Here is a 26,158-nt window from a genome sequence, read left to right as displayed (position 1 = left end):
CATGCATGTAAGCTACTTTTACCAGCTCGCCCAGCGACATCACGGCCTCAGGTACGGTGCAACCACTCTTCTGCTTGTTTGCCGTGACGAAAAAAAAAAGTCTATCTGTTTTATGGCATCAGCGTTCAGACATGGTGGCCATGTCCAGCACAAGCAAAGCCCAGCAGCGCAGAGGTTAGAGACGCTCTCGTCTCGGATCTGACACGTCACTCTGCGTACGATGTTACCCGCACGTCCCGATGCATGTGCGACACAATTGGCGCTTGCATTCGCCTTGTGGCTGACTTAGCGCCTGACTCCCGCAGAAGGCGCTACTTATCCGACTTCTTGTTCCGCTTCGAACCAGGCTTGTTTTCCTTCTTTGAATCCTGCTCTTTCGCGGCCTTGGCCGTTTTGACCAGCTCGTCCAACGCTGCCAGTTCCTCGGCCTGCTTCTTTGCCTTCTCCGCGTCCTCTCCCTTTTTCTTCTGCTGAGCACGTGTCATGGCCCCCCTCTTCTCAAGCTCCTCGATGGTCCGTTCGCTGGCTTGCCAGAGGCCTTGTTGCACCTTTTCATCCTCGATTTCCCCACGCATAAACCGCACCTCCCTACATTCCTTCAGAAACTTTCCTCCCGCAGCCTTTCCCAGCTGGGCCTCCATCGCTGCGTACAGGTAGGTCTGTGCTCCTTGGTCTGGGCTTTTCAAGACAAGCCACCAGAAGGGCCACATAACCAGGTATAGTGCCAGTCCCCACAGGCTTCCAAAAGTGAGGTGCCGACGCATCCCAGGAGTTCTCGTCCAGCCCGGATCGATGACAAAGACGCGGGAGTTCATGGGAAACTTATCCGGTCGGTCATAGGCGGACAGGTGCTTTTGAAAGGCCGAGGCGAAGACCATGGAAGCGAGCTTTGAAGTAGCATCGGCCGAGGAGGCGTTGAATTCCAGGACCTGCTTGGACTGGCCGGTTTTCTTCGACTTGCTGGCTTTGTTCTTGTTTTTCTCTTCGCCGTTGGAGGAGAAGTCGGGCAGCTGTCCACCCATGTAGGAGCTGCACGTGCTGAAGAGGATGCGAACATCGCGGTCCGGGGGCTGGGCGCGCAGGGCGGGACTGAGAATGCTCAACAGATGGAAGTTTGCGATGTAATTGACGCCCCAGCTCTCTTCCAGACCATCCTCGGTCGTTCTAACCTTGGCGCCGGCCGGGGTGAATGTGTTGGCGCAGAGGATGATCATGTCCAGGCGGCGCGGAGGAGCATTGTCAACCCACTTGGTCGCGAATTTGCGGATGCTGTGGAGCGATGAGAGGTCGACCTGCTCGGCAGTAATGAGGAAGTTGTTCGTCGTCGCCCGCAAGTCATCGATGTAGTCGACGACAAAAGGATCGGTCAGCTCATGCTGGGTGAGGAGCACGAGTTGGGCTCCGCGGGTGGCCAGTTCGCGGGCAACCTGGGCTCCTATACCGGCGGTGCCTCCCTGCGCAGCGAAGCCGTTAGCAGCGGGCGGGATAGGCGGGGCGCAAGACGTACCGTTATCATGACAACCTTGGAGTGCATGTTACGCTCGGAGGTGTTGACAGCACCCCCAAAGTAGCGCTTCAGCAAGACCAGGAGGGCGAGCCATGGGAGGGCTTTGACGATTGTCCAGGCATAGGGAATGCTCCCTAGGCCGTCGAACAGGGCCTGGACGGCAATGTAGACGGGCATTGCGAACGGGGGAGAGGAGACGTAACTTTCGGCGATGCGCGGCGAGCGACGACGCTGACGCAGGCCGAGGGGGCCGCCCTAGGCCACGATAGGAAACGGCTGTCTTATCGCGCGTAGATCCGGACTTTGTGGCGGCCCGGATCCATCGCGGCACATTCCCGCCTGAGGCCAACATCGACCTCTGAGGTTGCTCACACTCAGCAATTAATCATTCCAAGAAGTGTGTCCGGCCATGCTTCAATTTGCACCGGGGATTCGGGAATTCTGTAGCCACGCGGAAGCATTTGAAATCAAGCCGAAAGCGAAATTGAGCTCCTACGTGGTATTTCTCTAGGTAGTTGCTCTTTGGTGCGTCTGTGACAGCGGCGCAGGTCGCTCCAAAGCATGGTTGAAGGTATCGTACGATACAGCATGCGACAGATAGAGCGCTTATTAGGCACCTAACAGCCACTAACCGAAAACAGTGTATGTACAGTTGCACCGCGGTACTCCACATCTTTCTGCACTACCTTTGCGAACTCCAACCAAAACTTCAATCCATCCAAAGACTCTGGCGTTTGAACCAGACGAGAAGGGCGGGGTGGTGTGTATACAATGATCAAGTTTGGCCTCTGGCTTTCTGAACCGGGAACCTTTGCCCTCTTTCCAAATTCTCGGATCACAAAACTCTTCGGGGTTCTCCAAAGCATCGGTCCAGATAGCTTTAGTCAACCGCACTGTCTGGCTGATATATGGCAGGTTGACTGACTCGCGCGTTCGTAGAACGGTCCCTCAACCGCCTGTGAAGAAAGGAAAAAAGTATGAAAGAAGCCGTGCACCGTGTACCGTGAATGGGGAAAGGTGGATATTAAACGCCAGGTCATGCATAGCATGCCATAGGCCAGTGTTGTCGGGATATGCGGACAACTAAAGCAAACGCGAATAGTACAAGCCTCTACAAACTAGACTGCCACGGCTCCTGCGTGGGGGTATCGAACGCTCAACAAGAGAGAAGAAAAGAAGAAGGGTGTTGATCTTTAAGTATGCGAAGAAAAGGATATCGATGTCTCCAGAGAGAGAGCTGGGAGAGGCTGGCGCAAGCGCTCGCTGCTCCTGCCCTCATTGAACAAAATTCCGCTGGTTGAATTCGGGCGGCGGGACGCCAGTTTGGAGTTTGGTGCGTGGATGCAGTAGAGTCCTCCAGTGCGTGTGCGGTGCGTTGGTCTCAGAAGAAGTAAGAACATGAACGCCATCATCGTACCGGCATGAAAAGTAAGGGACGCCCCTTTGCGTGAGAAGCGGAGAGCGGTCGCTCAAGGGCTGTGAGGCGGCGGCCTGTCAGAATCGCCCGCGGAGGAATCGCCGTCTATTGTTTTCCTCCAGTGCTGAGGCAAACAAACGCAGACAAGCTTTGATTGAAGTCAGTATGGTCGGTGGCAAACTGGATGTGGAAATTTGTTCAAACTTACCGGGAAGGCCTTCACCTCTCCCACAGCCTCCACTGGACGCTGACTGCCGTTTGACATACCACTGTCCCTCTGAATTTTTCTGTTTGCATCCCAGTCTTCGGCGGTTTGTGTTATCTTCATTCCGGTAGCCCATCCATCATCCCATATACCCATAACTTTGATCATTTCGCCTCTCTCCAGCTCGAACTCGTCGTTGGCGCGGGGCTGGTACGCCCACAAGACAGCGACCGAGTCACCAGGCATGATCTCGTCCTGCGAATAGTAATCCTTGAAGAACGGAAGCTGCTCCGACTGACCACTACCCATCTCTGGTGACGAAAACTCGTCGTTGCTGTTTTGTTCGGGAGAGTAGGGATCATCCCCGATGTTAAGCCTGGATGAGCTCGAAAGAGAGCCGTTGCGTTTTGGCAGCCTTCCGGCGGCAACAACCACAGAGCGCGGACTTTCCCCGGACCCATCAGATTCACCATACCTGTGGCCTACACGAGGGCTGCTGTATGGGTCGGAACTCGACGTCTCTTCGAGGGCGTTCATGCGAGCAACGCGACCAGTAGGGGGAATGGATGGCTGCTCGCGTATATTAGAGTACGACATGGCCGGTGCGGCTGTGTTTCCACGCGAAGGCGAAGGTGTATTGAAGACGCTGCTGACTTGGCTTGCCCGACGTCGTCGAAGGATAATACAGGCGCAAATCATGAGAGCCAAGAGGAGGGCAGCGCCCAGAACAGCGCCAATGACGATGCCAGCAATCTGACCCGGGGAGAGGCCGCGCCGAACACCGCTACCATTCCCTGCAGAAGACGTTGCGGTTGGGTTGGCTCCTGCTGTAGAGGTCGTGAAAAGTGGCGGCATGGATGTCGTTGTTGGCAGGTCCACATTTTGACAACGTTCGTTCACGTTGGAGTTGTTGCAGCACGAATCGGTTGCGTTCGGGGAGCTAGAGGCGCAGAAGGAGCACAGGCCTTGGAGGTTGTCCATATAGCCGCAGTTGTCGGCCTCATTTTCGACGCCTGATATGCAGGTGCCGGTGAGGGCATTGGCGGGAAGAGCGCAGTTGGTGAAGTCGGCACGGATTTGCGTGTTGACATTGTCACTCGTCGTTCCGCAAAGCTCTGGAGCAGATGCGATTTCTTGCTCGCTGATGGCATACTCGGCCTATGGCGGTCAGTGGCTGGATTGCAGAGCTGGCTGGGGCGGTGCATACGCAGGTATCAGCGCAGAGCGGACGGGACTGATCGTCGGACAAGGAGCAGTCGTCAATTGAGTTCTGTACAATAGTATTACACAATACGCTAGTAGTGTATCTGGCGTAGACGTCGGTGGTGTTGTCAGAGTCGATGTTGGAGCAACCCAGCAGCTGGACGTATCTGGCAGACGTGAGGGTGAGCAGGAGCGGGGCCAGGCCATTGAGGGCACGTACCTCTGTTGTACAAAGCCGTCTTGGACATAAGCAGCGAGATACTGGTCAAACGAGTCCGTGTCAGATACGTATGCGAGAAATGGACTGGGAAAACGCAGAGTCAGCCAGGGCCAGCCGGACGGCGAGGACAGTCAGAGGCGGCGCACAAGAGACCGGTCAGGGCATCGCCGGTGGAAATGGAAGATTCGCTGAAGGCAGGGCACTTGGTGGAGCCGGATAGAGAAATGCAGGCCGAGTTCTCGGCCATGGCGGCGCCGGCGAGCGACAGCAGGACGGCCGTGGCGAAGGCGGTCGTTGGCCGCAGGCGACAGGACGACATGGCGGTGGTCGGACGCGTCCGTCACACGGCGGCGGTGCAGAAGGGTGGCCGTGGTCGGTCAAAACTCCATCACTCGTGGACAGCCGGCGGTCGGGCGGTGTCGGGCGTCGGGTCGGGAGGAGTGTGTGTCTGGGGCGGCGTGAGGTGGGCGGCTTGGGCGCGCGGGGACACTGAACGAGTGACTGGGTAGGAAGCGTCCGACGGCGGGCTGGCCGAGACAAGAAGAGAGAGAGACAGTGGGAGGCAGGAGCGGCAAAGGACTGGCGACGTGCGACGTGCGCGGTGCGCGGGTGCACACGCCCGGCGCAGGCAAGCGCAGCGGACGCAGGCACAAAATGAGCAGCTTGCGGGCGTCGACGCCGTGCCGCGTGGGATTGGCTGGCCGCCGGGAGCCCCTGGCGCCGTTGTCGCGTGGGAAATTGCGCTGTACGGAGCAGCTACAGCTCTGCGCCCGGCGCGCGCCCGCTGGCTATCCGCCCGTTCGCCCGGCCGTTCCAGCACCAGCACCGCACGCCCTCCACCGCCCGCTGCTGAAGCGCTGGATCACCGCTGGGTCACCGCTGGGTCACCGCTGGGTCACCGCTGGGTCACCGCTGTGTCGTGCCGGGACGCGAGGGTGGAGGTTGACGCTGATGCAGCGGAGAGCCGCAGCGCACGGCCCAATGACCGCCGCCGCCTCCCCGCTGCGCTACTGCTCTGCTGCTCCCGATTCGGGCTCAGGCGATCCGCTAGCCCCCAAAAACGCCTCTGCGCCCGGGGCCTTTGTCGTCTGAAGATCCAGATCCGCTGCCGCCCACCATCGCCCGCTGTCCGTGCTTCCACAAAAGAAAGCCGGTTGCAAGCAGCCGCTACAGCAGCATTTTCCCGACCACCTCATCCTATTGCGGGCTGCGGCCCTGCCCACCCGAGGCCGGTGGGCAGACCATGCGGGAAGAGCCGTGGCTGTGGCTATCCGAGCACTGCGCCACGGCACAGTCATCATCCAACCTCTTTAGTGGTACACTACCATGGCCCACGTTGCTTGAACACCGGTCCTGTGGTTTTGAAGCGTGTCACCAGTAGCTGTCAACCACTGCGAGCGAGCCTATCAATCGCATAGCAACACTCGCAGTCCGGGCGAGCATTACTGTTAGATCGACATCGCCCGAACAAAACCGAAAATCCCTATTTAGAAACAAGCACAATGCCTAATGCATACTCGCTGACTCAAGTGGCGTGTTTCAAGACGTGTCAGAGGCCCAGTCGTAATTTAAAGCCCGGCTCTGCCCGCATTATTGAACTCGATTGCACAAACACGGTGCCTCCCTAGCAGAACATCACTGCACTCAGCATGATCAATCGCAGCTCACCAGACTTGGCTGTCTTTGGCGATCGTCAGGGCTTCAAAATACCTAGTGCGTGCACGCTACAAAATCCTGGTTAGAGATGGCCGTTGGACGCAGTAGGCGCCTGTACCCTTGTCCCACCTTGTCTGCATAATTCCTTTTCTCAAAGGAAAGGAAACAGACTTCGCCTTTAGACCGGGCAAACAAACTGTTCATGTACGAGTACCAGCGAGCGCGTCATGTTCAAAGTGCTGCTGTGGTGACGTAAAGGCTGTCTTGTGAGCTTCAAATACTAGTCTTGCTAGTGACATATGAGCATTTTTCTAGCCTACCATCAACTCGGTCTAGGAGCTCCATCAATACCGAGTTGCAGATGCAGTTACCACCTCTTGCTGCCTTCATTGAAATCAGCTCCTCTCCTCTCCTTCTCGAGCCTATCATCGAAATCCTTTTGCGCCTCTGCCTTTGCAAGCTCTCTCTCTTCATCGCTGCTCGAGAAAGTGAAGCTGTCGCCCAAGGTCGATCCTGTACCTTGTCCTTTCTGTGTTGGTTTGGCCCAGGGTGCAGAAGATCCCCGTGATGGTCCCCGCTCTGACGAAGCTTGCTGTCTGACACGGTCCCATGCGGATCCGCCGCCTGAAGAAATCCCGGAATCAATGGGACCTAAGCCGCCGGTCGGCGATGCATCGTCGTCTGAATGGGCTTGACCAACCGGCTGGCCCTGGCCCCAACGCGGTACGGCATCCTGGGACGGATCGGATGATGTGCGCGAGTTCGAGTTGACTGGACTATCGGCATATGCGCCAGAGGTTGGTGACATGTCATCGTACACGTCGTTGCCACCGCTTTGCGGGGCTGGGCCTGGGTAAGGAGCGCTGGGTGGGGGTTGTCGACTAGGGAGGCCTGACCTGTTCCTGGAAAGCCTTTGAATGGCCTCATTCACCGCCTTCAGCCGCTCATCCTGCGCCATTGCGACGGTTGCTACCACGTTCCCATAGGGCTGCGATAGTACCGCTGCAGTAAAGGCGCCGATGAACCAATACGGCGGAATGCGAAGCAAATGGTACGCCGTGCGTGCCGCCTGCCCCTTCAAGGGGCCCAGAACGTCAGGGTTCCAGCCTGGAACGGTCGACGGTTTCCAAAACGGAAACTTGAACTCCTGCCTGGTCTGGTAGCAACGAACCATTGCCAAAAGGGCGCCGGCCGATGCACCATAAGCTGCCGTGCTGTTCGCCTTGGTGACATGATATGCCAGCGCCCTTGCCTCCTCCTCTGTTAAAGGACGACGCAACACGTGTGCTGCAGCCTTTGAAGTTTCGGCGACAGTGGTGGCAGCGCGTGCACGAGGATAACCCACGAGAAGGCCAATGATCGGCGGCGGTCGCGGGTATTCGTCCAAATTGATTTGGTAGACGTACTTCTGCCCACCGCGATCAGGAGTAGAGTACGGATCGGCGTCGGATGGATAGGCGTTGTCGGCAAAGCTATCAGACGGTGCGCTTCTCGAATTTGTGGCCTCCTCGAGGACCATGGCGTCTACAACGCGGCAATTGCGCGCGACGGATCAGGCGGACGGGGTTGGCACAGTCGGGACTGGTGCGGCAATGCCAGGTCAAGGGGCGGTTTGCTCCGGGGAACAGGGCCAGCGCTTCAAGGCGGCAGCGGAAGCGCAGTGGAGGTGGAGTGGTGGAGATCAGAACAGCTCGCAGCTGGTGACGCAAGACATTCCTTGCAGGCGCGCACGGACGCCCTGCCGCTGCCAAAACGGTCCATGCGCCTCCCCAAGCACTGGCATCATCACAAGACGGCGGTAGCAGCTTTGTGCTCTTGGAAGCTTATATGGCTTTATGAGAGAGGAGATGTCTAACCCGGGTATAGTACAAAGCAACAGCTGCCTTGCGCAAATCGCAAAAAAAAAGCAAAAAAAAAAAGGGGAGGGGGGCCAGGCGCCTGAATACGCAGCGCCCGTCCAACGCCTATATGACTCCCATGCCATGCGCCAAAACTCCTGCGCTTTACAGTCCGCAGGATGCTCTTCCACCACATCCCGCTTGTTCATCCGTTCCTTTTTCATCCCATATTGGTCGCCCCGCTCCAGACAAGGGCACACCAAAAAATAAGAATTCCCAATCAAGCCCGGGAAGTGAAAGAGAATAGCTGAAGTGGGAACATCTGGCAATGCAGCTTACACTGCAAGTGCCTCAGTACCTTCACTGGCACCAGCCCAGCCGCCGCCAATGAGCTCCCGGATCTTGTTGGCCACAGCGGCGGGGTAGCCTCTAGACAGGCCTTCCTTGACCACCGTCGCTGCACCGGTGCGGTCTTCGACCGACATATATGCCCGAGTCATCGCCTCGTATGTACTCGGCTCTCGCTTTCCAAGCGGCACCGACTCGTAGATGCTCGCCGCTTTCTCGATGTTCTTCGCAGCCGCCCAGCCATGCACCAACGAGTTGGCGATGTACGGGGTCAGCTCGACATTCCTAGCCCTCATGTCCGCAAGGTATGCCTCAGTCGCACCGATGTTGTGATTGGCAACCATGGCTTCGAACAAAGCTTGGTAGAGGCAAGCTTGTGGACGAACCTCTGCTTTGGCAAGAATCGAGTCAAACAGTTCCTGGGCAGCAGCCATGTCATGCTGCACACAACCTTTGGCGTGGATCAATGAAGCGAAATGGACTGCCTCGGGACGCTGGCCAGACCGACGAACCTGCTCCAGGATGGATTCTGCGGCGGCCATGTCGACCGGCTCCAGCGTCGCATGCGTGTCAATGAGGAGCTTGTAGGTATGGGTTGTAGGCTCGATGCCCTTCAACCGCATCCGCTCATAGTATGATAGGACCTTGCTCCGATCACGCTTGGTAGTGAGAAAGAACTGCATCATGCTGTGATAGGGAGCTGGACGGGGCTTGTAGTTGGGCATGCTCTCCATCTCTTCGAACAATTCTTCGGCGAACTTTTCATCGCTGACACGGCAGAGAGCGTTGACGACAGTACCGTAGGTAACGCTGGTCGGGCGGATGCCAAGGGTACGCATCTCCTGGAAGTAGAACAGGCAGTCATCGATACGTCTAGCCTTGCCCAGCTTGCCGATCAATGCATTGTACAAAAACGACGACGGTTCGACGCCCTCGGACTTGGACCTTAGGAAAATTTTGACAGCTTCCGTGGCCTCATCGAAGGTCTTCGTCGATTCTTTGAGCGTCGTGATGTACAGGCCGAAAGTGTTTGCAGACGGTGCAGCACCCATGTCGAGGAGTTCCTGATGGAATCGAGCAGCTCCCTTGCGGTCGCCGGCCTGGAGACAAGCAGCAACCATCGAGTCCAAAATGGTCACCCAGCCGTACCGAACGATGCGGTGCTGTGGCTGGAATGGAACGTCCTGTTTGGCAAGCGACAGAATATCTTGAGCAAGGTCCATGCGTCCCTCTTTAGCGGCAGCGGTGATCAACTTGGCGTACGTAAAGTAACGAGGGTGTCGACCAGCTCGTCTCATGTTCCTGAACTTCGTGAGAGCCTCGTTCAGGTGAGAAGCGGAACGTCCGTGAGTCTTTTCCAGAAGATCGGTAATGGCGACGGAGCCCTTGTTATCAGTAGTCGCCGCATACGGGTCGAAGTTGTCCTCATACATGGACGCGGGTGCCACAGGTGGAGGGGTGCCGAATGCGGAGAATGGAACAGGGGTGAACATCGGTTGCATGACCGGGTAACGGAAGGCCTGCCAACGGCGAGAGAGATCAGGACGATCAAGTTTCATGAGAACCTTCTCAATCAAGCCTGTGGTCTGCTTGTCAATTGGCGTACCGCGCGACATCAACACCTCCAGCACATGCGAGAAGCGAGCTTGGTTGGCAATGTCCATGGCAGAGGTGTTCAAAATCATGCCAGCCTGGATCTGCATGAGAAGCGTGAGATCCTCGGACGCAAGCTGAGCAACTCCGTCAGGGCCGAGGCCAGCCAGGAGGTGCGCAGCGACCGAGGGAAGAAGTCCACCGTTTTCGACCATAGTCCAGAACAGCTCCATACTAGCCTTTGCCGGTGGAACAATCCCCCGCTTGATCATGAAATGGCCAATGACCTCGACGGCTTCGTCAATCTGCTCAACGGCCTCCATCTTCGTCTTTCCGGTCTGCGAATCGCGAAGACGACCCAGCATGAGACGGTTCTGGCGCAACGCACGCTCGGCATGACCACTACCAATGAGCGCAATCGCGAGCATCGCGGAGGGTTCAACAAAGAGGGGCTTTGCGTCAGAAACTTCGAGAATGTTCCAGAAGTACTGAGCTGCCTCGATATTACCATTACGGATGTGCATTGCTACCATAGCAACTGCGGGGACAGATACCTCCATGTGCTCCGGGAGAGATTCAAAAGCACTCATGGCCATCTCCACAGAGTTGGAGTCTGCAGCACGGACGCAGATGGCAGCCATGGCCACGTTGCGAGCATCTGAGCTGAGCTCTTCCCGCGCATGGGTGACAGCATCCTGGAACGAGCCGTTCTTGAGCCAGATCGGAATGAAAGCCTTTAGACCAACAATGTCACGGAGGCTGGCAACGCGTTCTGGGTCCTCGATGTTTTGTTGAACCTTCGAAAAGAACTTGCGCCCACCCTCCAAGCGTTCGCATACCGTGTAGGCTTTGATCAGAGCAGCGTATACGTCGTTGTCCTTCCGGGTCATGGAGTTTTCTCCCTTGTCATTTGCGATCGCCAAGGCCTTGTATTCGTCGTAACATTCAACGGAGGATCGCAAGTCTCCAGAGGTTGCGAACGCGTGGATCATGGGGACAAACATTTCCGCGCGAGGAAGAATGCTGTTGGATTCCATGTGAGTGTAGATGCGAACCATGTCCTCGACACGACCGAGTTCAGCACACGCGGTGATCAGTCTGCGGTAAGTTTTTTCAGAGAAAGTGTTGTCCAGCTGAATGGCGGATGCCGTATTGAAAAGTTTGATGGCCATGTTGAGCGAATCGTCTTCCAAGAGGATGGCAAAGTCGGTTTCGTTGGATTGAAGCATGAACTTGCCTTCCTCATCCATTCCACCAAACCTGACGCGCTTTTCCTCAAGGGCCTGCTTCGAGGACAAGACCTCCAGAGAACGCACAGAGAGAAGTTCAATCAGGATCGAGTATGTCTTGGGATCCGGAAGCACGCGGCGCCTTAGCATATCCGAATACACATCCAGCGCCTTAGGTACAACTTGGTGCTTTGCTCTAGGGAGGTGGATTGCAGCAACCAGCAGAGCGTTGTATGCAGAAGCCGTGGGTTTGACGCCTCCAATGAGCATGCTCTCAAAGACGGCAGGAATTTCAGCATAATGGCGACCCTCCACAAGCTTCTCCAACTGGGTGGCGAATGTATCGGCCTCGGAGACGGACGTGAGAGCACTGGTGGATGACTGGGGCGTAGAAATCCTTGGAGAGGCCTGGGAAGCAGCGGCGGACGAATGAGACCGATCCCCCTCGAGGTCGACGGCGACAGAGCTAGCATCTTCCACATCGTTCTCAGGCTCATTGTGGCGACGCTCAATCTCCCGATTGATGGCGTCGTCAATCTTGGCCAATGCTTCCGCCTCTGCTTTGTGGTCAACCGCTTGCTTGAAGTCGTCTACAGCACTCGCGCTGTACGCGCGGTCGACTGCACCGCGCGCCGGCTTGTCTTCAGAGTCGACATCTTCGAGGGTCGCAGCAGATGTGTCCCTTGTGGCGTTTTCAACCTCCTGGACATTCGAAGGCGGCTTCCATTCGATGCGCTTGGCGAACTGGAACTGATGCCATTCGCGGTTCTCGAGCCTCTGGTGCTTGTGCCAGGCATCGAAGTAAGCGGCTAGCCCAGAGTCATGGTGGTCCGGGTGAAGAGGCTTGACACTCGGGCCAGGCTGAGCCGAGGAAGCATAGCCATTCTGCTGGGAGGGGTGTTTTGCGAAGCGATTGGAGACGTGGCTGAAGTTTTGGGAGGCGTAGGAGGACTGGGAGGCGGCTACAACGGACTGGGCGTAGCCGTGGGTGAAAGTCTTCGCAAGACTGAGGCTTCGGAGGTTGAGGGTCTTGAAGACCATTTAGAAGACGGTGTGACCCTTCAGCGCGAAGGGGCGAGACTGGAGAGGCGCGTGTCGCGTTAGCCATAGCTGCCTGGAGCGCGCTCCCGAGACTGCCGAGCGCGGGGAGCGGGGAGCGGGGAGCGGGGAGCCAAGCTTACATTTTCTATCTCGGAGGAAGGCGGTGTTGCAGGTTCATTTGACGACGGTGCCGCCAAAGGAACGCGCTTCCAATTGGGAGGGGAGGGTGTGTTGGGAAAGAGGCGGTTCAGACCAGTGTGGCCGAGGTGTTAGTAGGATGCAGCGAGGGCGGCGGCCCGGGGCAGGTAAAAAGACAGTCGCCACGCCAGAAGGAGGTAGAACGGCCACGAAAGAGAGACGGAAGCAGGCGCTGGCCTAAGGATCGCGCAGGCAGCACTGCGGAAAAAACACAGCTGTAGTGGTGACGCCTACGAGGCAGCAAAAAAGCGCGATCCACGGGCGGCGAACTGGGCGCTCCGGTAGTTTCCTAGGAGCTAGGCTTGTTCGATCGCACGCGAGCCACACAGCGGCGTCGGGGGGCGTCGGGGGGCGGGCTGCGCAGCTCCTCGTGACAGCGCTCTGCTTCCGCCGCGTCCGCGCTCCTGGGGCTGCCAGCTGCGGCGCCTGCAGTCAGCCCGGGTGACTCATCCTCCACGAACATTCTGCGGAGCTGCACCCCGCCCTCTGCCGTCTCTGCCTCTTGATTTCCAATCGCGCCCGCTGCTCCGAGCGCCAGGCCTCGAGATCCCGGCCTTCCCAGAGGAGTCTCCCCGAGCGCCCCGCTGCTGCTTCATATCCGGCGGAACCTGTGCCCGCCCGCCGTGCAACGCTCGACCATCTCCCTCACTATGGCCGTGGCTGTCTCTGCGCCCGGCAAGGTCCTGCTTGCCGGCGGCTATCTGGTGCTCGACCGCGACTTCAATGGCCTCGTATTTGGCCTCAGTGCCCGCATCCACGTGCTCGTCCGCCCGCTGTCGACGGGCTCCGGCGTTAGCCTTTCTGAGATAATCGTCCAGTCGCCTCAGTTCGTCGGCGCGACCTGGGAGTATGGCTACAGGCTGGCCGAGTCCGCTGGCGGCATCGAGGTGACTCAGCTCCAAGCGTAAGTGTGCTTCTCCTTCGTGCCGCCCTGCATGGTGACCGGATGCCAATGACCGTCTCTGGTGTTTCTGCCGCTCATTCCAACCGCCGCGTCTAGTCGCGCTACAGAAGCACTCCATCGCAACCCCTTCGTCGAGACGGCTCTCAGCTATGCGCTCACCTACATCTCAGCTATCACCCCGCAACGCATTGCGCCGGCCTCGATTACCATCCTGGCCGACAACGACTACTACTCCGCCGGCCCCGCCGACGTCCAGCCGCCCGGCGAACGATTCAAGAGCTTCAACGTGCCGCTGTGGGAGGCGCACAAGACCGGGCTCGGCTCCTCGGCAGCCCTGGTGACCGCCTTCACCGGCGCTGTGCTGTCCCACTACCTTCCTGAAAGTGCCTTCTCGCTCTCGACCGACGAAGGGAAGCTGCGGCTGCACAACCTCGCGCAGGCTGCCCATTGCGCCGCTCAGGGGAAGGTTGGCTCCGGCTTCGACGTCGCGTCTGCAGTGTTCGGCTCCTGTCTGTATCGCAGGTTCTCGCCGTCGCTTCTGTCGGCTCATGGAGAACCGGGGGCAGCTGGGTTCGCCAACGCGTTGAGAGGTCTGGTGGAGGAGAGCGAGCCTTCGCGCAAGTGGGACACGGTGATTACCAAGTCCGCGGTTAAAGTCCCTGACGGAATCCGCCTGGTCATGTGCGACGTCGACTGCGGCTCTCAGACGCCCGGCATGGTGAAGAAGGTGCTCGCATGGCGCAAGGAGCAGGCGGAAGTGGCGAGTGCGCTGTGGGCGCGGCTGCAAGGGAGCAACGAAGCGCTTGCTGCAGAGCTGGTCGCGCTTGCAGAAAGCAAGAGCCGTGACTACGAGAAGCTAAAGAGCTGCATCGCAGACATCCGGCGGCTGATCCGAGACATGTCGCAGCAGTCGGGTGTGCCGATTGAGCCGGCGGAGCAGACGGCACTGCTGGACGCGTGCTCGAAAGTGCCGGGGGTCATCGGCGGCGTTGTGCCGGGGGCGGGTGGATACGACGCGGTTTCCCTACTGATAGAGGATCGGCCTGAGGTGGTGGAGACGCTGCAAGGGATGCTCCGGGGGTGGAGGGCGGACAGCACGGCCGGAGGGGTGAGCATTGGGCGGGTGAGCATGCTGGGCGTGCGCGAGGAGATGGAGGGCGTGCGGCTCGAGAGCGCGGCGACGTACGGGCGGTGGGCGCAGTGAAGGCCGAGGGACCTGTAGGTTAGCAATGCAGACGTCAGAAGCAGCGCTCACCAGGCGCCAAGAGGCAGCAGTTCGCAGGCGCCCCCACCGGGCGGGAGGGTGGGAGCGGAAGATCGGCACGTCGCTCTGGTGGCAGTGGAGCGTGCAGCCTGCACTCCAGGACGAGCAGCCGGCTCATTTAGCCACTGGCCGGGCGCAGGCCAGTCGACCATTGTTGCCCGGCCGCGCGCCAGGGCATGGCGCCACGAGCTGCAGCGCGCGACCATGACGTCCGCGGGCTGTGGCGAGGCACGCCGCGTGGGAGCGGGTGGCCGGCGGAAGGTAGCAGGCGGCATTTGGCCATTGTCAAGCGGCGCCGCCCCGAGGCCTGGCCAGGCGTGCTACTAAGAGGTGCTGAAGGAAGCCAACGCTGATTTGCCAAGGGAAGCGAGCGCTCCCTCAGCGCAAGTCCCGCCCTACAGCCAGCGCAGCCTCAACCCCGTCCGTACCTGTCCGTCGGTTTGTCTGTCCTGGCACTTCTCAAGGCTCCTTGGCTCGATGACGGGCCGCTTCGACGACGTCGCCCTGCTTCTGCGCCGATAGCCCTGAAAAACGCCGCCGCTCGTTATCGCCCGCGCGGATCTGCCCCCCGACCGCCTACCCTCCCTGTCGCTGGCGCCCCCCGGTAACCCCCAAGCCATGGCCTCCTCTCCTCCTCGCAGAGGCTCTCGAGCATCCGCCGACGCGCCCGCCCAACCCGCTTCCAATGAAGCCGGCCCCCCACACAGCTCCGTCGAAATGAGCACCCTCACGCCGCAGCCGGCCCCCGAGCACGACTCGTCGATACCGCCTCCCGCCTCCACTCCCAACGCTACACCGCAAGATGCAGACGTCAAACTCGACGAGCCCCAGCAGCCGTCGCCCGAACCGGCTCTCGTTCGCTCCGAGACCGAGGCCATTGGGCCCGCTTCGGACACTCCCGCCGCGAAGCCGGATCCGGCCAGCGGTCCTCAGGTCGTCATTACCTTGCTGCTCACCAGCGGCGCCCGCCATCCCTACAAGATCGACGAAAAGTACCTACGGAAGCGCAATGTCACCGTCGAGAACATGGACCCCTTCAACATCAGCGTCTACACCCTCAAGGAACTGATATGGAGGGATTGGCGCGAAGGTGCGACGCGAACAGTCCAGTATGGTGGCGATGGGGTCATGTCATGCTAACAGTCCTCGACAGAGTGGGAGCCGCGGCCCTCGTCGCCCAGCGCGATACGTTTGATCTCTTTCGGACGGATGCTCGACGATAAGCAGCCGCTGAAAGACTGCCGCTTCCAGGCAGAATCCCCCAACGTTGTTCACATGACGGTCAAGCCGCAGGAAGTGGTCGATGAAGAGGATGCGAAGACAGCAAAGACAGGAAGCCGCGACCACGATGATGGTGAGACGACCGCCAGGTGTCGCTGTGTAATCCTATGATATTTCGCTGCCACCTTGGATTGCCTTTTGTCGAAGAATGAGGCCTCCAGTTGCTCCTATCTTATCCTCCAAGATACCAGTACTCCAGAGACGGTCCGAGGAGTGCATGCGTCCAGTGTTTGACTGACGACAGCGTTCGGGGTTGTGTACATGTTGCTTTCATCGGCGGTCAAGACGGTCTTGCAGCCGGAAGTGCAATGGCTTGTCGTCTTTTTGATCTTCTCTTTCTTCTCTTTCCTCCTTTCTGGTCGGCGTGAGGCAAAGCGAACATGGGCAGAAATGGCGTTTGGGAGCTCATCATCATCGTTATCACCATCATCGTCACCGCCAAATGTTCAGGACCGCAACAAGTCTAATGGCACTGTGCAATTAATCGTGCAAGACGTATCAGCTCTTCGTCATGCAATACTCTAAGACATTCCTTCCTTGCCAAATTTGTAATCAGGCCGTGAATCAGTGGAGCATGAATAGAATTCCAGTGTTCCATTACCGTCGTCTTGGCTTATCTATGTCGGTAGCGCCATTTGCATACATGTCGGGACCCCTCTCTTTACCAGTTCATCTTCATGCGTGCTTCCATCTCAGTATGGAAGTCCGGCGCCTCGCGGAGATCGTCTCCTGGTGTGTCACTCAAGTTAGCATACAAGGCCTACGCAGGAACGAGTGGAGGGGAGGGAGGGGAACGCCAAAATCTGACGGCGAGGCTTACCCTTGTAGACGTCCTCCCAACCAATCTCGGTGTCACGACCAGAGAGAATATCACCGTGGACGTTGCTAGCACCGCCTAGAGCAGCAGGCCTCCATTCACCGGCAGCCGCTAGCTTGAGTTCCATACCACGTCTGATAGGCTCACCCATACCGAAGGTGCGGCGCAGACCCTCCATCTTCAAGGCATCCTGCGTGGCGCGCCACTTGGCCAGACGAGCTTCAAGAGGGTGCGACGACTGAAGCTGAGGCTCAGGAGTGTTGGACGACGACGCAGCGGCGGAGGTAGCGGTCAGACCAAGGTTGGAACGAAGAGTGTCATGGACGCCGGGGGCTGACGGAGCGCCCAGCGTGGCGGACGTGCTCTTGGGGTTGGAGGGCGCGGGTGTGATGCGGAGTGACTGGCGGCGGCAATGTTAGCAATACCGACGACACGCGGGCAGGGCGGGGCTCTACCATGATTGCGGGGGGCGAAAGTTCGAAGAACGCGGTATATTGTATGGGAAAGGCTGTGCGGGAAGTGCGGCTTGGGCAGGCGGAAATGGATCGTGACGGCGACGGTGATGCTGAGGCTCCGGAGCTGCAGCTCACGAAGCTTGGGGTCCAGGCTGCTGAGTGACGCGCGACGCCGCTCACGTCTGATTGGCCGTGCGCCCGCCAACGTGCGACGAACCACCATTTGACTGCATCCTCACGGTTCCGTCGCAGCTTGACTCCGAATATGACTTTGCACTAATGGATCATATAGACGATCAGTCGAGTCCCGGCTGGCGTCGCTGTACGCATTCAGCTTATATAAGGAAGGCCCAGCTGCTCCAGGTTGGTCCACCAAGCCTTCGCTCTGCTCGCGCTGTCTTCCCTCATGGAGCACCTCAACTTCTCTATCCTAGCCATCCCGACCTACCATTTCCTTGCCATCCTTTCATATACAACTGCCACTCCTACGTGATGAACGGCTAGCAAAGCAAATGGGACAGCTGCAACCCCCGCTCCGAAATCCTGAAGTCGGCCATAGCCAAGCGGGTTGACACGACGAGGTACGCGACGTAAGGGGGACCGAGTCCACTTATATCTGTCTCACAGAGATACTTATATATGTAGTTTAAAATCAATATTAGTCTTAAATGCGGACAAATGCGTCCATATACTGGATCCGATTGCCCACCTAGGAAGAACGTTGTGTCCTCGGCGGTGTTCAGGCATCTCCAATTTCTGCCATATACTGTGGCAGAGTCCACAAACATCCCAATGTCATTTCGATCAATGACTCACGTTGTGGCCTACTGTGATCGATCAACCGCGCTTTGCACTGCTGTGAATGCTGAGGTCCACATGAGCGTTTGTCCTGAGCTAACTTCTGGTGTGTATTGTCTGCACGACCGATAGGTTGCAGGTGGCATGATGGGTGCGGTGATAGCTTTGTGTGACGCTTACTGGCGTTGATGAGCTTCCATGTGCCCAGGAGATGCGAAGATGCGTGATCCGCTATCAGCCCTTCACAAGGCGCCGGGATACGGGAGGTCTCCCGCGCTTCCTTGTGGGCCAAGATCCCCCATACCATCAAAGAGATGGGCGTCCTTAGCTTCGCCATTCGGGTACGTCCTCAGATAACGTGGCCTACCGTTGACGTTTCGCAAAGGCGAGTTGCTTCTATCACTACCGTCCGCGGCCACGTCCGCGGCCACGACCACGACCTCTGAAGCCGCCTCGCTTGGAGCCTTGACCGCGAGGGGTTCTTTCATAGAGTTTCTCAAGGCCAAATCCAGCGTCCGCCATCCTCACATAGCTTACGATTCCTTGGTCGACGATCGCCAGAATTACATTCCGGTGACCCTGTTTGAGTTTCTGATAAAGCGGCGCATCTGGTTTGGGCGGATCGTAAGGTGTCGAGGCGAGAAGATCGTTCAACTGCGGCAATGTAGGAACGGACGTGTCACGCGCATTGACCACAGCGACGCGGAAGTCCGGAGGGCCCGGCGCAGACTTCTTCCACGCTGGCGTCGGTTTGTAGACAGAGTAAGCAACACGGAAAGGGTCTTGGTTCGACTCTTCTGGGGAGAATTGCGGCAACTGCCGAGGGTCATGGAACTGTACAATGTCTAGTAGGCGGTAGACGTCATCTATTGGCAGAGAGAGAGAGAATGTATCAGTCGCTTGGCTGCTCTAGGGCAGCACGGAACTTACTGTAGTGCCGGTATAAACCAGGTGATACAAGAGGGCCGAGGGCAGCACCAGGATTCGGGCCGCGGCGTGATGCAGGAAGTAAAAATGACCATAGGCTACGGAACACGCCAAAGCTCCAGAAGTTCTGCAGTATGGAGGGTGAGGGATGTTTATCCGCGGAGTGATTGACGTGTTTGACACCATCCCAGCTGTCGGCGCGGGTCACAATGTAACCAGATCGTTTCAAGCCAGCATAGACAGTGTACTTCTCGAGCGTGAGGTGGCCGTTGGCAGAGTCCTCCATGCCAATGAAGGCTGCATACGCGCCCTGCAGACTCATAGGAAGACCCTCGTCCTCACCATCGTCAGACGGCCACCGGATGTCAAGTGAGCCACGCTCGAGCAGATACAAGGCTTCCTCGGGGAGCAGCCACATGACGCCAGAAATGTGTTTTCCCATTGTGCGGAAAGCCTGGCCCTTGACCTGGTCGACGCGGGCCATGTTGGAGACGGGATCGTAGGTAGCGACGACGTGATTCTTGGGGTTGTGGATGCGGGTGCTTGAGATGGCTTGGTGCATGGCCTGGCGTGAGGCATCAAGAGCACTGGCCTGCAACGAGGTGGCATGTGGCTCGAAGTCTTTCTCGCCACGCTTGGGGAGTTTTGAGGCGCCATTGTCAGAGATGCTGCGTGATGTCAGATGCCGAGCGGAAGACGGGGCGCAATGACGCAACGCACGACAAACTGGTCAGGAAGCGGAAGTCCTGCGTCTCGTCGCTGAGGTCGACGTTGTCGGCATTGTGCGTGGGCAGTTGCGAGACGTCGTCCTCGTCGATGTCGGCCATTCTGACGGAGGAGGGCTGATGGTGGGGAGCAGCCGGCGCAGATGCAGATGCAGGTGCAAGTGCAGATGGGTCGGAAAATCATCGATCTGCATGACTCGCGCGGCGCACGGGCGCCAACCGACGGCTGGCCCCAGCACGCGCCTTGCGGCCACTTCATTCCGCCCCAGTCTATCTACCTATCGACAATGTCTACAGTATGCCCGGCCGACACTGCCCCCGCCTTCATTTCGACTGGCTTTCGGTTCCCGGCGCCTCGTTTCTCGCTTCCTGCACCAGGTCGGCCTCACGATGCACCTTCTTGTCTCCCAAGCCGTACCCAATCTGGCGAACCACAAGCCATCCCGGCAACAACGCGACTGCCCAAAGCCCAAAGTTCAGATACACTCCTCCTACCTCGGCCATGATTGGGATGCTGTTCAGCCCGTACTGTCCATGGTGAACGTTAGCCCGGATTGCTCCCAATATGGCTGCAAATCGTCGAGACTTACGCTGACTGCCTGCGCCGCGGATTCTGTCGCCCTGAGCAGACCAGCAATCCGCACGACTTCAGGCTCGTTATCCGCCAGGTTGCCCACCACAAAGTATCTGCTCTGCCGTCAGTCGCCGCAAGGCCAGGGTGCTGGCTCACTTACAGGTACATGTACTGGATCTGGAAGCCGATGATCATGAACAGGAACAGAGCGAACCCTCTGCCGAAGCCCGCGTCCACCCAGTCGTATGTGGGTTGCGCCTTGTGGAACTCGGTCACCAGCACTGTTGCCCAAACCCACCATGCTCCTTGCAGCCCGAAGACGGTGAAGAAGGCCCACCGCGCCCGCGTGTGCAGCTTGAGTTTGGTGTGGTCGAGGAATGCTCCCAGCACGTTGCCCGCTGCCATGGCGACAATGCCCGACAGGAACGACCCCAATGCTCGCGCCCGCACCGTGAACCACAAGGACTGGAACGTGAAGACGACGGCTTCCGAGTAGACGGCCTGCGCGATCAGTGGCACAATCAGCAAGAAGTTCTTGCTAAAGAAGAGCTTTGCCGTGTCTTTGAGCTCTGCTGTGGTGCCAGCTGTGATCTTTAGCTTCACTGGCACGCCATCCTTCCTCTGCACCTGCGACGGCTTGTTCAGGAGCAGCCCGGCAAACGGGCCGAGGGCCTGCAGTGCGATGAAAACCAGATACACCGCGTATGACACTGAGCCGGCTTCGTTTCTGTTGGCATTGATTCCCAAGTTGATGGCTCCTCCAAGGATTTGTCCACCCAGCCGAAAGCTCAGCCAGAGACCCAGGAACCGTCCTTGGTTGTAAGGCTCGGGGTACGATAGGGCAATTGCTGCCTCGGACATCCAGAAAATACCTGCCGACAGACCGCAGAGAGCGGCTCCGAAGAGGACGAACCACTCGGTGCCGAACCGGTTGTTCGTGTAGAGACCCGCTGCGTACGGTGCGTAGCCTAGTGTGCCGGCAATGAGGGTCCATTTGATTCCAATCCGTTTCACCACGACGCTAGAGAAGATGCATGTGACGACCATGAGACAGAAAGTCAGGGCATTGGCTGTGTTGACCAGATACGGCTTCTGCGCCCCTCCTGCGCCGAGCGAGTTCATGGCGCCCCATATGCCCGGTGCCAGCAGATTGCATACTCCCAAAATGACGGCATTGTATATGGTTGATCGATACCATTTGGCTGTCGCTTCGTTAGCATCCCACCGGCAATGACAAGCTGCACTGAAGCTCACTCTTGACCACTTTACGGTTCGGGTTGTCCAACTCGACATCCGTAGCATTCAGGTCCTCCTTGGCGTCCGACATTGTCCTGTGTTAGGCTTGTCGCGGTGTAGGATTCTGCAGATGGGTCAAGATAGAAGGTGAGACAATATTTGGCGGGCCATTATTTGTATGGATCTGCAACCGGTGCTAATGCATGAGGGGAATCAAAAAGATGGTCATTCCCGCTAGGTATGACGAGCTTCTGTACATCCCAGCTTGCCACGATTTTCTTGGCTGAACAGAGGAAAGTTCCGGTGCCTTTTCTGTTTCCAGAGCACCCGGACAGGTTTGAGAACTCGAGTCCGCCGCTTGTCTCCGGTAGTTCCTGAGCCGACAGCAAGTTGGGAGTGTCTCCGAGTGTTGATTCTTACTCGCGTGCGTTGGCGTGCTCGCACGACATCCGGGGCGTCGCTCGCGCAACCGAACTAGATCTTCTCCACGATGACTGCCGCTTCGTCTACCGCAACAACCCCACTCCTCGCCACAGCCTTTTTATCACTGTTCGATGAGCGCCGACAAAGTACCTCTATCGCGCCCTTGCTTTCCAAGTTCATATGCTCTTCTGCGATGGAAAACATACTTCGTCCAAGCTCTGTGAACACCAGCTGGGAGTGAGTCATGGGATTGACCGGTTTGATACGGTTGCGCCAAGATGCCGAGGGGTCAAGGCTGCTTGATTCACGGCGAAAAGACAACGGACGTGGTGAAAGGAGGAGATTGTTTCTTTGCTCATCACATACAGCACCTTCAACCGGTGTCAAAAGGCGACCCCACATTGACGCTCGAGCCGAGGAAGCTTTCCATAAGGCTTCATAAAGACGGAACAACATGGCATGTCTACCACGGAATATCGTCCTCCTTGTAATCCTTGAACTTTCCACTATCCCTCTCCAGCGTGGCATTGTCAACACGGTTTAGGATACCCGAAACGCTACCTTCCACCGTTTCTGGAGCCTCTTCCAAGCCAGCCGTCTTGGCCCCCGTGTTTCCCATATCGGTTTGGACCTGTTCATCAAGGTTAGCTGATGGAATCCCGACATAATTGGTTCGACCTACCCATCCCGGACTGATTGCGAAAGCGATCAGCTTCGGATTCTCTTCGACGATCTTGGAAACGATGAAGTTCCCGGCTGCCTTGGAAGCACCGTAGGCGGTGCACTGCAAAGGTATCGGTCGCCCTATGGAGGCCACGGCAGAGGAAACGTAGACCAAGATGGGCTTCTGCGATTTTTCAAGGAGAGGCAGAACAGACTGAAACAGCGTGACAAATCCGATGGTGTTCACCTCGAAGTGGTCCCGGAAGGCTTCGAGTGTTGTGGTGGCGGCAGGGCCGTAGTAGTTTGAGATTCCCGCATTGGCTATCACGACGTCCAAATGGTCGATGCCATGTGCCGACAGTGCGGCAGGAAGTGCCTGGGCATCATCGGTGTTTCCGGCGCGAATCTGCACAGCCACGACCTTGGATCCTTTGGCGGCTTTGGCGTTGAGTCGTTCCACTCCCTCCTTCTTGCTGATGTCTCTGATGGCAGCAACCACGGTCACACCGGGCCTCTGCACCAGAGACTCGACCAGGCCAAATCCAATGCCGCGGGCGGCGCCGGTCACAAGGTATGTTTGAGTCATCTGGAAGTCTGAGGTTGTAAGAAGGTTGGTGAGCTGAGAGTGGCAGGATGTAGTAGTGAGTCTCGTCCATTAGTGGTAATGGCACGCTTTTGTACCAGCTCCACGGCCGGTCCGGCACGTTGTTTCAGCCGGTTGCTGAGAAAGCGTCGGCAAAATGTCAAGGCCGGTAGACTACGCTTACTCAGCCAAGGCTCCACAAAGCATCCTCTGCATGCGTTGTGATCCTCAGCAAGCCACACGCCGCTTTAACTTGCTGACAGACCACTTTATAATCAACATGTCCGTGCCTGCATTTCAACACCTATCTCCTCAAATCAGCCGTCTCTACCGACCTGACTCGCTGAATAGTCAATCCTGGTGTGGATGCTTACACAGGCATCCACAGAGAGGAGCGTTGTGGCTGGGGGCTAGGGCGAAGAGTAATACGAACATATAGCTCCTTCGAATCCTACCACACCCATTCTCAAAACTACGCCTGTGGTAGTTCTCCATGATATCAGCTCAACTTAAGCAACACCACCGGCTTTCTACAGCGCGCTAATAGCAATCTTCAATCATCCTAGCTCCACCCATGAACAAGCGCCGCGTTTACACGTTGAGGAAGTGGTTACCACACGCTGACCCATACTTTCAAGCCCTCTCTCGCAGCATATGCCCAAGGTGGATCATAAGCCGCTTTTGGCATGCCCCACCGCAGGAACGACGCAAAGCGCCCGCAATCTGGCCCCCACGCCAGCTTCCAGCCGCATCCTCCAATAGAAACAGCTTCCAGGCCCGGCTTAGTTGCGCCGCCTATTATCTGACCGATAGGCGGCGTCGCGGAAGGTGGGGTTGTGTCGAAAGCAACGCGCAGGTAGCAGGCAGCATATGAAAGCAGCTGTGATGGCCTTCGATGACCCGGCAGCGGCTGGGCATCATGACGGCTGCAGTTGATACATCCGTCTCCACCGGCCTTGGGTTGGCCGAGTTCGATTTCGTGGTCATCGGAGGCGGCACTTCGGGCCTGACGGTCGCCTCACGACTGACGGAAAACAAGGACATCCGGGTGCTTGTGCTGGAGGCTGGCAAAAACCGCCTCGATGACCCCAAAATCACCATTCCTGGCCTTGCCGCGAGCACATATTCCGATCCGGATTACGATTGGTGCATCACCAGTGAACCTCAGGTCTGTGGCTGTCCAAACAGCGTTCGTCACTCGGGACTGACCATCGTTGCAGGTGCACCTGAATGGCCGCTCTATCGGCCAGCCCACGGCCAAAGTCCTTGGTGGCTCATCGGCGTAAGTCAACAAGCCAGAAGGCCGTGCCACCATTGCTCACATGCACTTGCAGCATCAACCTCGGCATGATCATATACCCATCCCAGAGCGACTTCGATTCATGGGAGAAACTGGGCAATGCCGGCTGGGGATGGAAATCCATTGCACCGTATTTCCGCAAGTTCCACACCTTCACGGAGCCCGATGCGAAGGAGCTGCGCGAAGGGCTTATGCTTGACTACATGGTTGAGGGCGCACAGGGGGACAGTGGCCCGGTTCAAGTCTCGTTCGGCGGCACCGACGGGTCTGCACCATTCAGCAGGGCCTGGCCTCGTGCGTTCAACGCCCTCAACCTGGAAATGACCGGCGATCCGGTCTCGGGCAATGCAAGCGGTGCTTTCAATCCCCCAGCGAACATCCATCCTGCCACTCGGGCCAGGAGCCATGCCGGTTCCGCATATTTGACCGACGACGTTCTCCGCCGCCCCAATCTGCGGGTGCTCACTGAAGCCCTGGTCGAGAAGATCGTGGTTGAAAGGCAGCCCGATGGATCGTGCAGGGCAACCGGTGTCCGCTTCACGGCCAAAGACGGGTCCAGCCACCAGATTTCGGCCAAGCACGAGGTTGCACTTGCTGCAGGTGCCTTGAAGACACCCCAGCTTCTCGAACTGTCCGGCATCGGCTCCAAAGAACTGCTCGCAAGCCATGGGATCGAATGCTTCGTCGACAACAAGCAAGTCGGCGAGAACCTCCAGGACCATCCCACCGTGCCCGCCTCGTGGGAGGTCCGAGATCCCACGACGTCGGGCGACCAGATGCGCGATCCCGCCGTTCAGCAGGCCGCGTTCGCGGCATACCTCTCCACAGCCACAGGGCCGCTCTGTGTCGGCTCGACCCCGTCCTCGTTCCTCCCTCTCCTCGACCAGCACGTGTCCCAGGTCGACCTGTCCGACCTCTTCTCCGCCCACCTGGGCGATTCCGATTCCGACTCGGACCTGCCAGCCAGCCTCCGCGCCCAGTACGACGTGCTCAAAGCCCAGCTGTCGTCGCCGGGCAGCTCATCGGCCCAGTACACCCTCGCGCCCTTCCAGATCGCCCCCGCCGCCGGGCCTTCGCCAAAGGACTTCCTCTCCATGCCCACGCCCGGGTGCTACGCCTCCATCATATCGGTGCTGAACCACCCCTTCAGCCGGGGACGCGTGCACATACGGTCCGCGGACCCGAGGGCGACGCCGAGGTTCGATCCGCGGGCCATGTCGCACCCGCTCGACCTGGAGATGCTCGCGCGGCACCTGTTCTTCGCCGAACGGCTGCGCGCGACGCCGCCGCTGGCCGGCCTGTTCAAAGAGGACGGCCGGCGGATCCACAACGGGGGGAGGGCCGTCGAGACCGTGGACGAGGCGCGAGAGATGGTGAGGGATGGGTACATTCCGCACTTCCACCTGTGCGGATCCGCGGCCATGATGCCGCAGGAGCTGGGAGGAGTGGTCGACTCGCGTTTGAACGTGTATGGAGTCGGCGGCCTGCGCGTCGTGGATGCCAGCGTGTTCCCGCTGATTCCCAGAGGGAACATCCAGTCTGACGTGTATGCTGTAGCTGAGCGGGCAGCCGACATCTTGGCCGAAGATTGGGAAAGCATGCGTCGGTAGGAAGTATCATGGCACGTCAAGCATAGTGGTTGGTCTGCAGAGTTGGCATCAAACTCATCTATTATAGTAATGGTCGAAGAACGCAAAGCCATTAGTTTGCCAGCAGTCTATCGTCGTAACCTCGTCGTAATTCGTTAGACCCC

General features: G+C 58.1%; 11 protein-coding genes across 11 annotated transcripts; 3 read left to right on the top strand and 8 right to left on the bottom strand.

Moving 5' to 3' along the window:
• Window positions 1-311: 311 nt before the first annotated feature.
• Window positions 312-1,684, bottom strand: BKCO1_6000124 (short chain dehydrogenase reductase family; the record flags this gene model as incomplete). Its single annotated transcript, XM_020277766.1, has 2 exons — window positions 312-1,454; window positions 1,508-1,684. 2 exons carry the CDS (start codon window positions 1,682-1,684, stop codon window positions 312-314), a joined length of 1,320 nt encoding a protein of 439 aa, XP_020133886.1.
• Window positions 1,685-2,976: 1,292 nt separating this feature from the next.
• BKCO1_6000123 (sh3 domain protein) lies at window positions 2,977-4,871 on the bottom strand (the record flags this gene model as incomplete). The annotated part of the gene is made up of 5 exons (XM_020277765.1): window positions 2,977-3,072; window positions 3,133-4,287; window positions 4,337-4,499; window positions 4,553-4,636; window positions 4,699-4,871. 5 exons carry the CDS (start codon window positions 4,869-4,871, stop codon window positions 2,977-2,979), a joined length of 1,671 nt encoding a protein of 556 aa, XP_020133796.1.
• Window positions 4,872-6,575: 1,704 nt separating this feature from the next.
• On the bottom strand, window positions 6,576-7,727 carry BKCO1_6000122 (endo-beta-protein; the record flags this gene model as incomplete). Its single annotated transcript, XM_020277764.1, has 1 exon — window positions 6,576-7,727. The coding sequence occupies one exon, from the start codon at window positions 7,725-7,727 to the stop codon at window positions 6,576-6,578; it is 1,152 nt and encodes a 383-aa protein (XP_020133880.1).
• Window positions 7,728-8,381: 654 nt separating this feature from the next.
• BKCO1_6000121 (pentatricopeptide repeat protein) lies at window positions 8,382-12,257 on the bottom strand (the record flags this gene model as incomplete). Its single annotated transcript, XM_020277763.1, has 1 exon — window positions 8,382-12,257. One exon carries the CDS (start codon window positions 12,255-12,257, stop codon window positions 8,382-8,384), a length of 3,876 nt encoding a protein of 1,291 aa, XP_020133885.1.
• Window positions 12,258-13,105: 848 nt separating this feature from the next.
• Window positions 13,106-14,563, top strand: BKCO1_6000120 (phosphomevalonate kinase; the record flags this gene model as incomplete). Its single annotated transcript, XM_020277762.1, has 2 exons — window positions 13,106-13,359; window positions 13,456-14,563. 2 exons carry the CDS (start codon window positions 13,106-13,108, stop codon window positions 14,561-14,563), a joined length of 1,362 nt encoding a protein of 453 aa, XP_020133797.1.
• Window positions 14,564-15,241: 678 nt separating this feature from the next.
• On the top strand, window positions 15,242-16,015 carry BKCO1_6000119 (ubiquitin protein; the record flags this gene model as incomplete). Its single annotated transcript, XM_020277760.1, has 2 exons — window positions 15,242-15,713; window positions 15,777-16,015. The coding sequence occupies 2 exons, from the start codon at window positions 15,242-15,244 to the stop codon at window positions 16,013-16,015; spliced, it is 711 nt and encodes a 236-aa protein (XP_020133859.1).
• A 550-nt stretch (window positions 16,016-16,565) lies between these two features.
• Window positions 16,566-17,179, bottom strand: BKCO1_6000118 (proteasome maturation factor ump1; the record flags this gene model as incomplete). Its single annotated transcript, XM_020277759.1, has 3 exons — window positions 16,566-16,633; window positions 16,725-17,121; window positions 17,177-17,179. 3 exons carry the CDS (start codon window positions 17,177-17,179, stop codon window positions 16,566-16,568), a joined length of 468 nt encoding a protein of 155 aa, XP_020133860.1.
• Window positions 17,180-18,216: 1,037 nt separating this feature from the next.
• On the bottom strand, window positions 18,217-19,728 carry BKCO1_6000117 (trna splicing endonuclease subunit; the record flags this gene model as incomplete). Its single annotated transcript, XM_020277758.1, has 4 exons — window positions 18,217-18,438; window positions 18,512-18,840; window positions 18,905-19,569; window positions 19,622-19,728. 4 exons carry the CDS (start codon window positions 19,726-19,728, stop codon window positions 18,217-18,219), a joined length of 1,323 nt encoding a protein of 440 aa, XP_020133861.1.
• A 222-nt stretch (window positions 19,729-19,950) lies between these two features.
• BKCO1_6000116 (uncharacterized protein) lies at window positions 19,951-21,527 on the bottom strand (the record flags this gene model as incomplete). The annotated part of the gene is made up of 4 exons (XM_020277757.1): window positions 19,951-20,154; window positions 20,217-20,313; window positions 20,361-21,402; window positions 21,455-21,527. 4 exons carry the CDS (start codon window positions 21,525-21,527, stop codon window positions 19,951-19,953), a joined length of 1,416 nt encoding a protein of 471 aa, XP_020133862.1.
• A 795-nt stretch (window positions 21,528-22,322) lies between these two features.
• BKCO1_6000115 (toxin biosynthesis ketoreductase) lies at window positions 22,323-23,108 on the bottom strand (the record flags this gene model as incomplete). The annotated part of the gene is made up of 2 exons (XM_020277756.1): window positions 22,323-22,490; window positions 22,542-23,108. The coding sequence occupies 2 exons, from the start codon at window positions 23,106-23,108 to the stop codon at window positions 22,323-22,325; spliced, it is 735 nt and encodes a 244-aa protein (XP_020133863.1).
• Window positions 23,109-24,024: 916 nt separating this feature from the next.
• Window positions 24,025-26,015, top strand: BKCO1_6000114 (glucose-methanol-choline oxidoreductase; the record flags this gene model as incomplete). The annotated part of the gene is made up of 3 exons (XM_020277755.1): window positions 24,025-24,273; window positions 24,326-24,387; window positions 24,440-26,015. 3 exons carry the CDS (start codon window positions 24,025-24,027, stop codon window positions 26,013-26,015), a joined length of 1,887 nt encoding a protein of 628 aa, XP_020133864.1.
• Window positions 26,016-26,158: the final 143 nt, after the last annotated feature.

The sequence above is a fragment of the Diplodia corticola genome (assembly GCF_001883845.1).
Source record: "Diplodia corticola strain CBS 112549 chromosome Unknown scaffold6, whole genome shotgun sequence".
Classification (NCBI taxonomy): domain Eukaryota; kingdom Fungi; phylum Ascomycota; class Dothideomycetes; order Botryosphaeriales; family Botryosphaeriaceae; genus Diplodia; species Diplodia corticola.
This window is presented reverse-complemented; position numbering and strand designations above follow the sequence as displayed.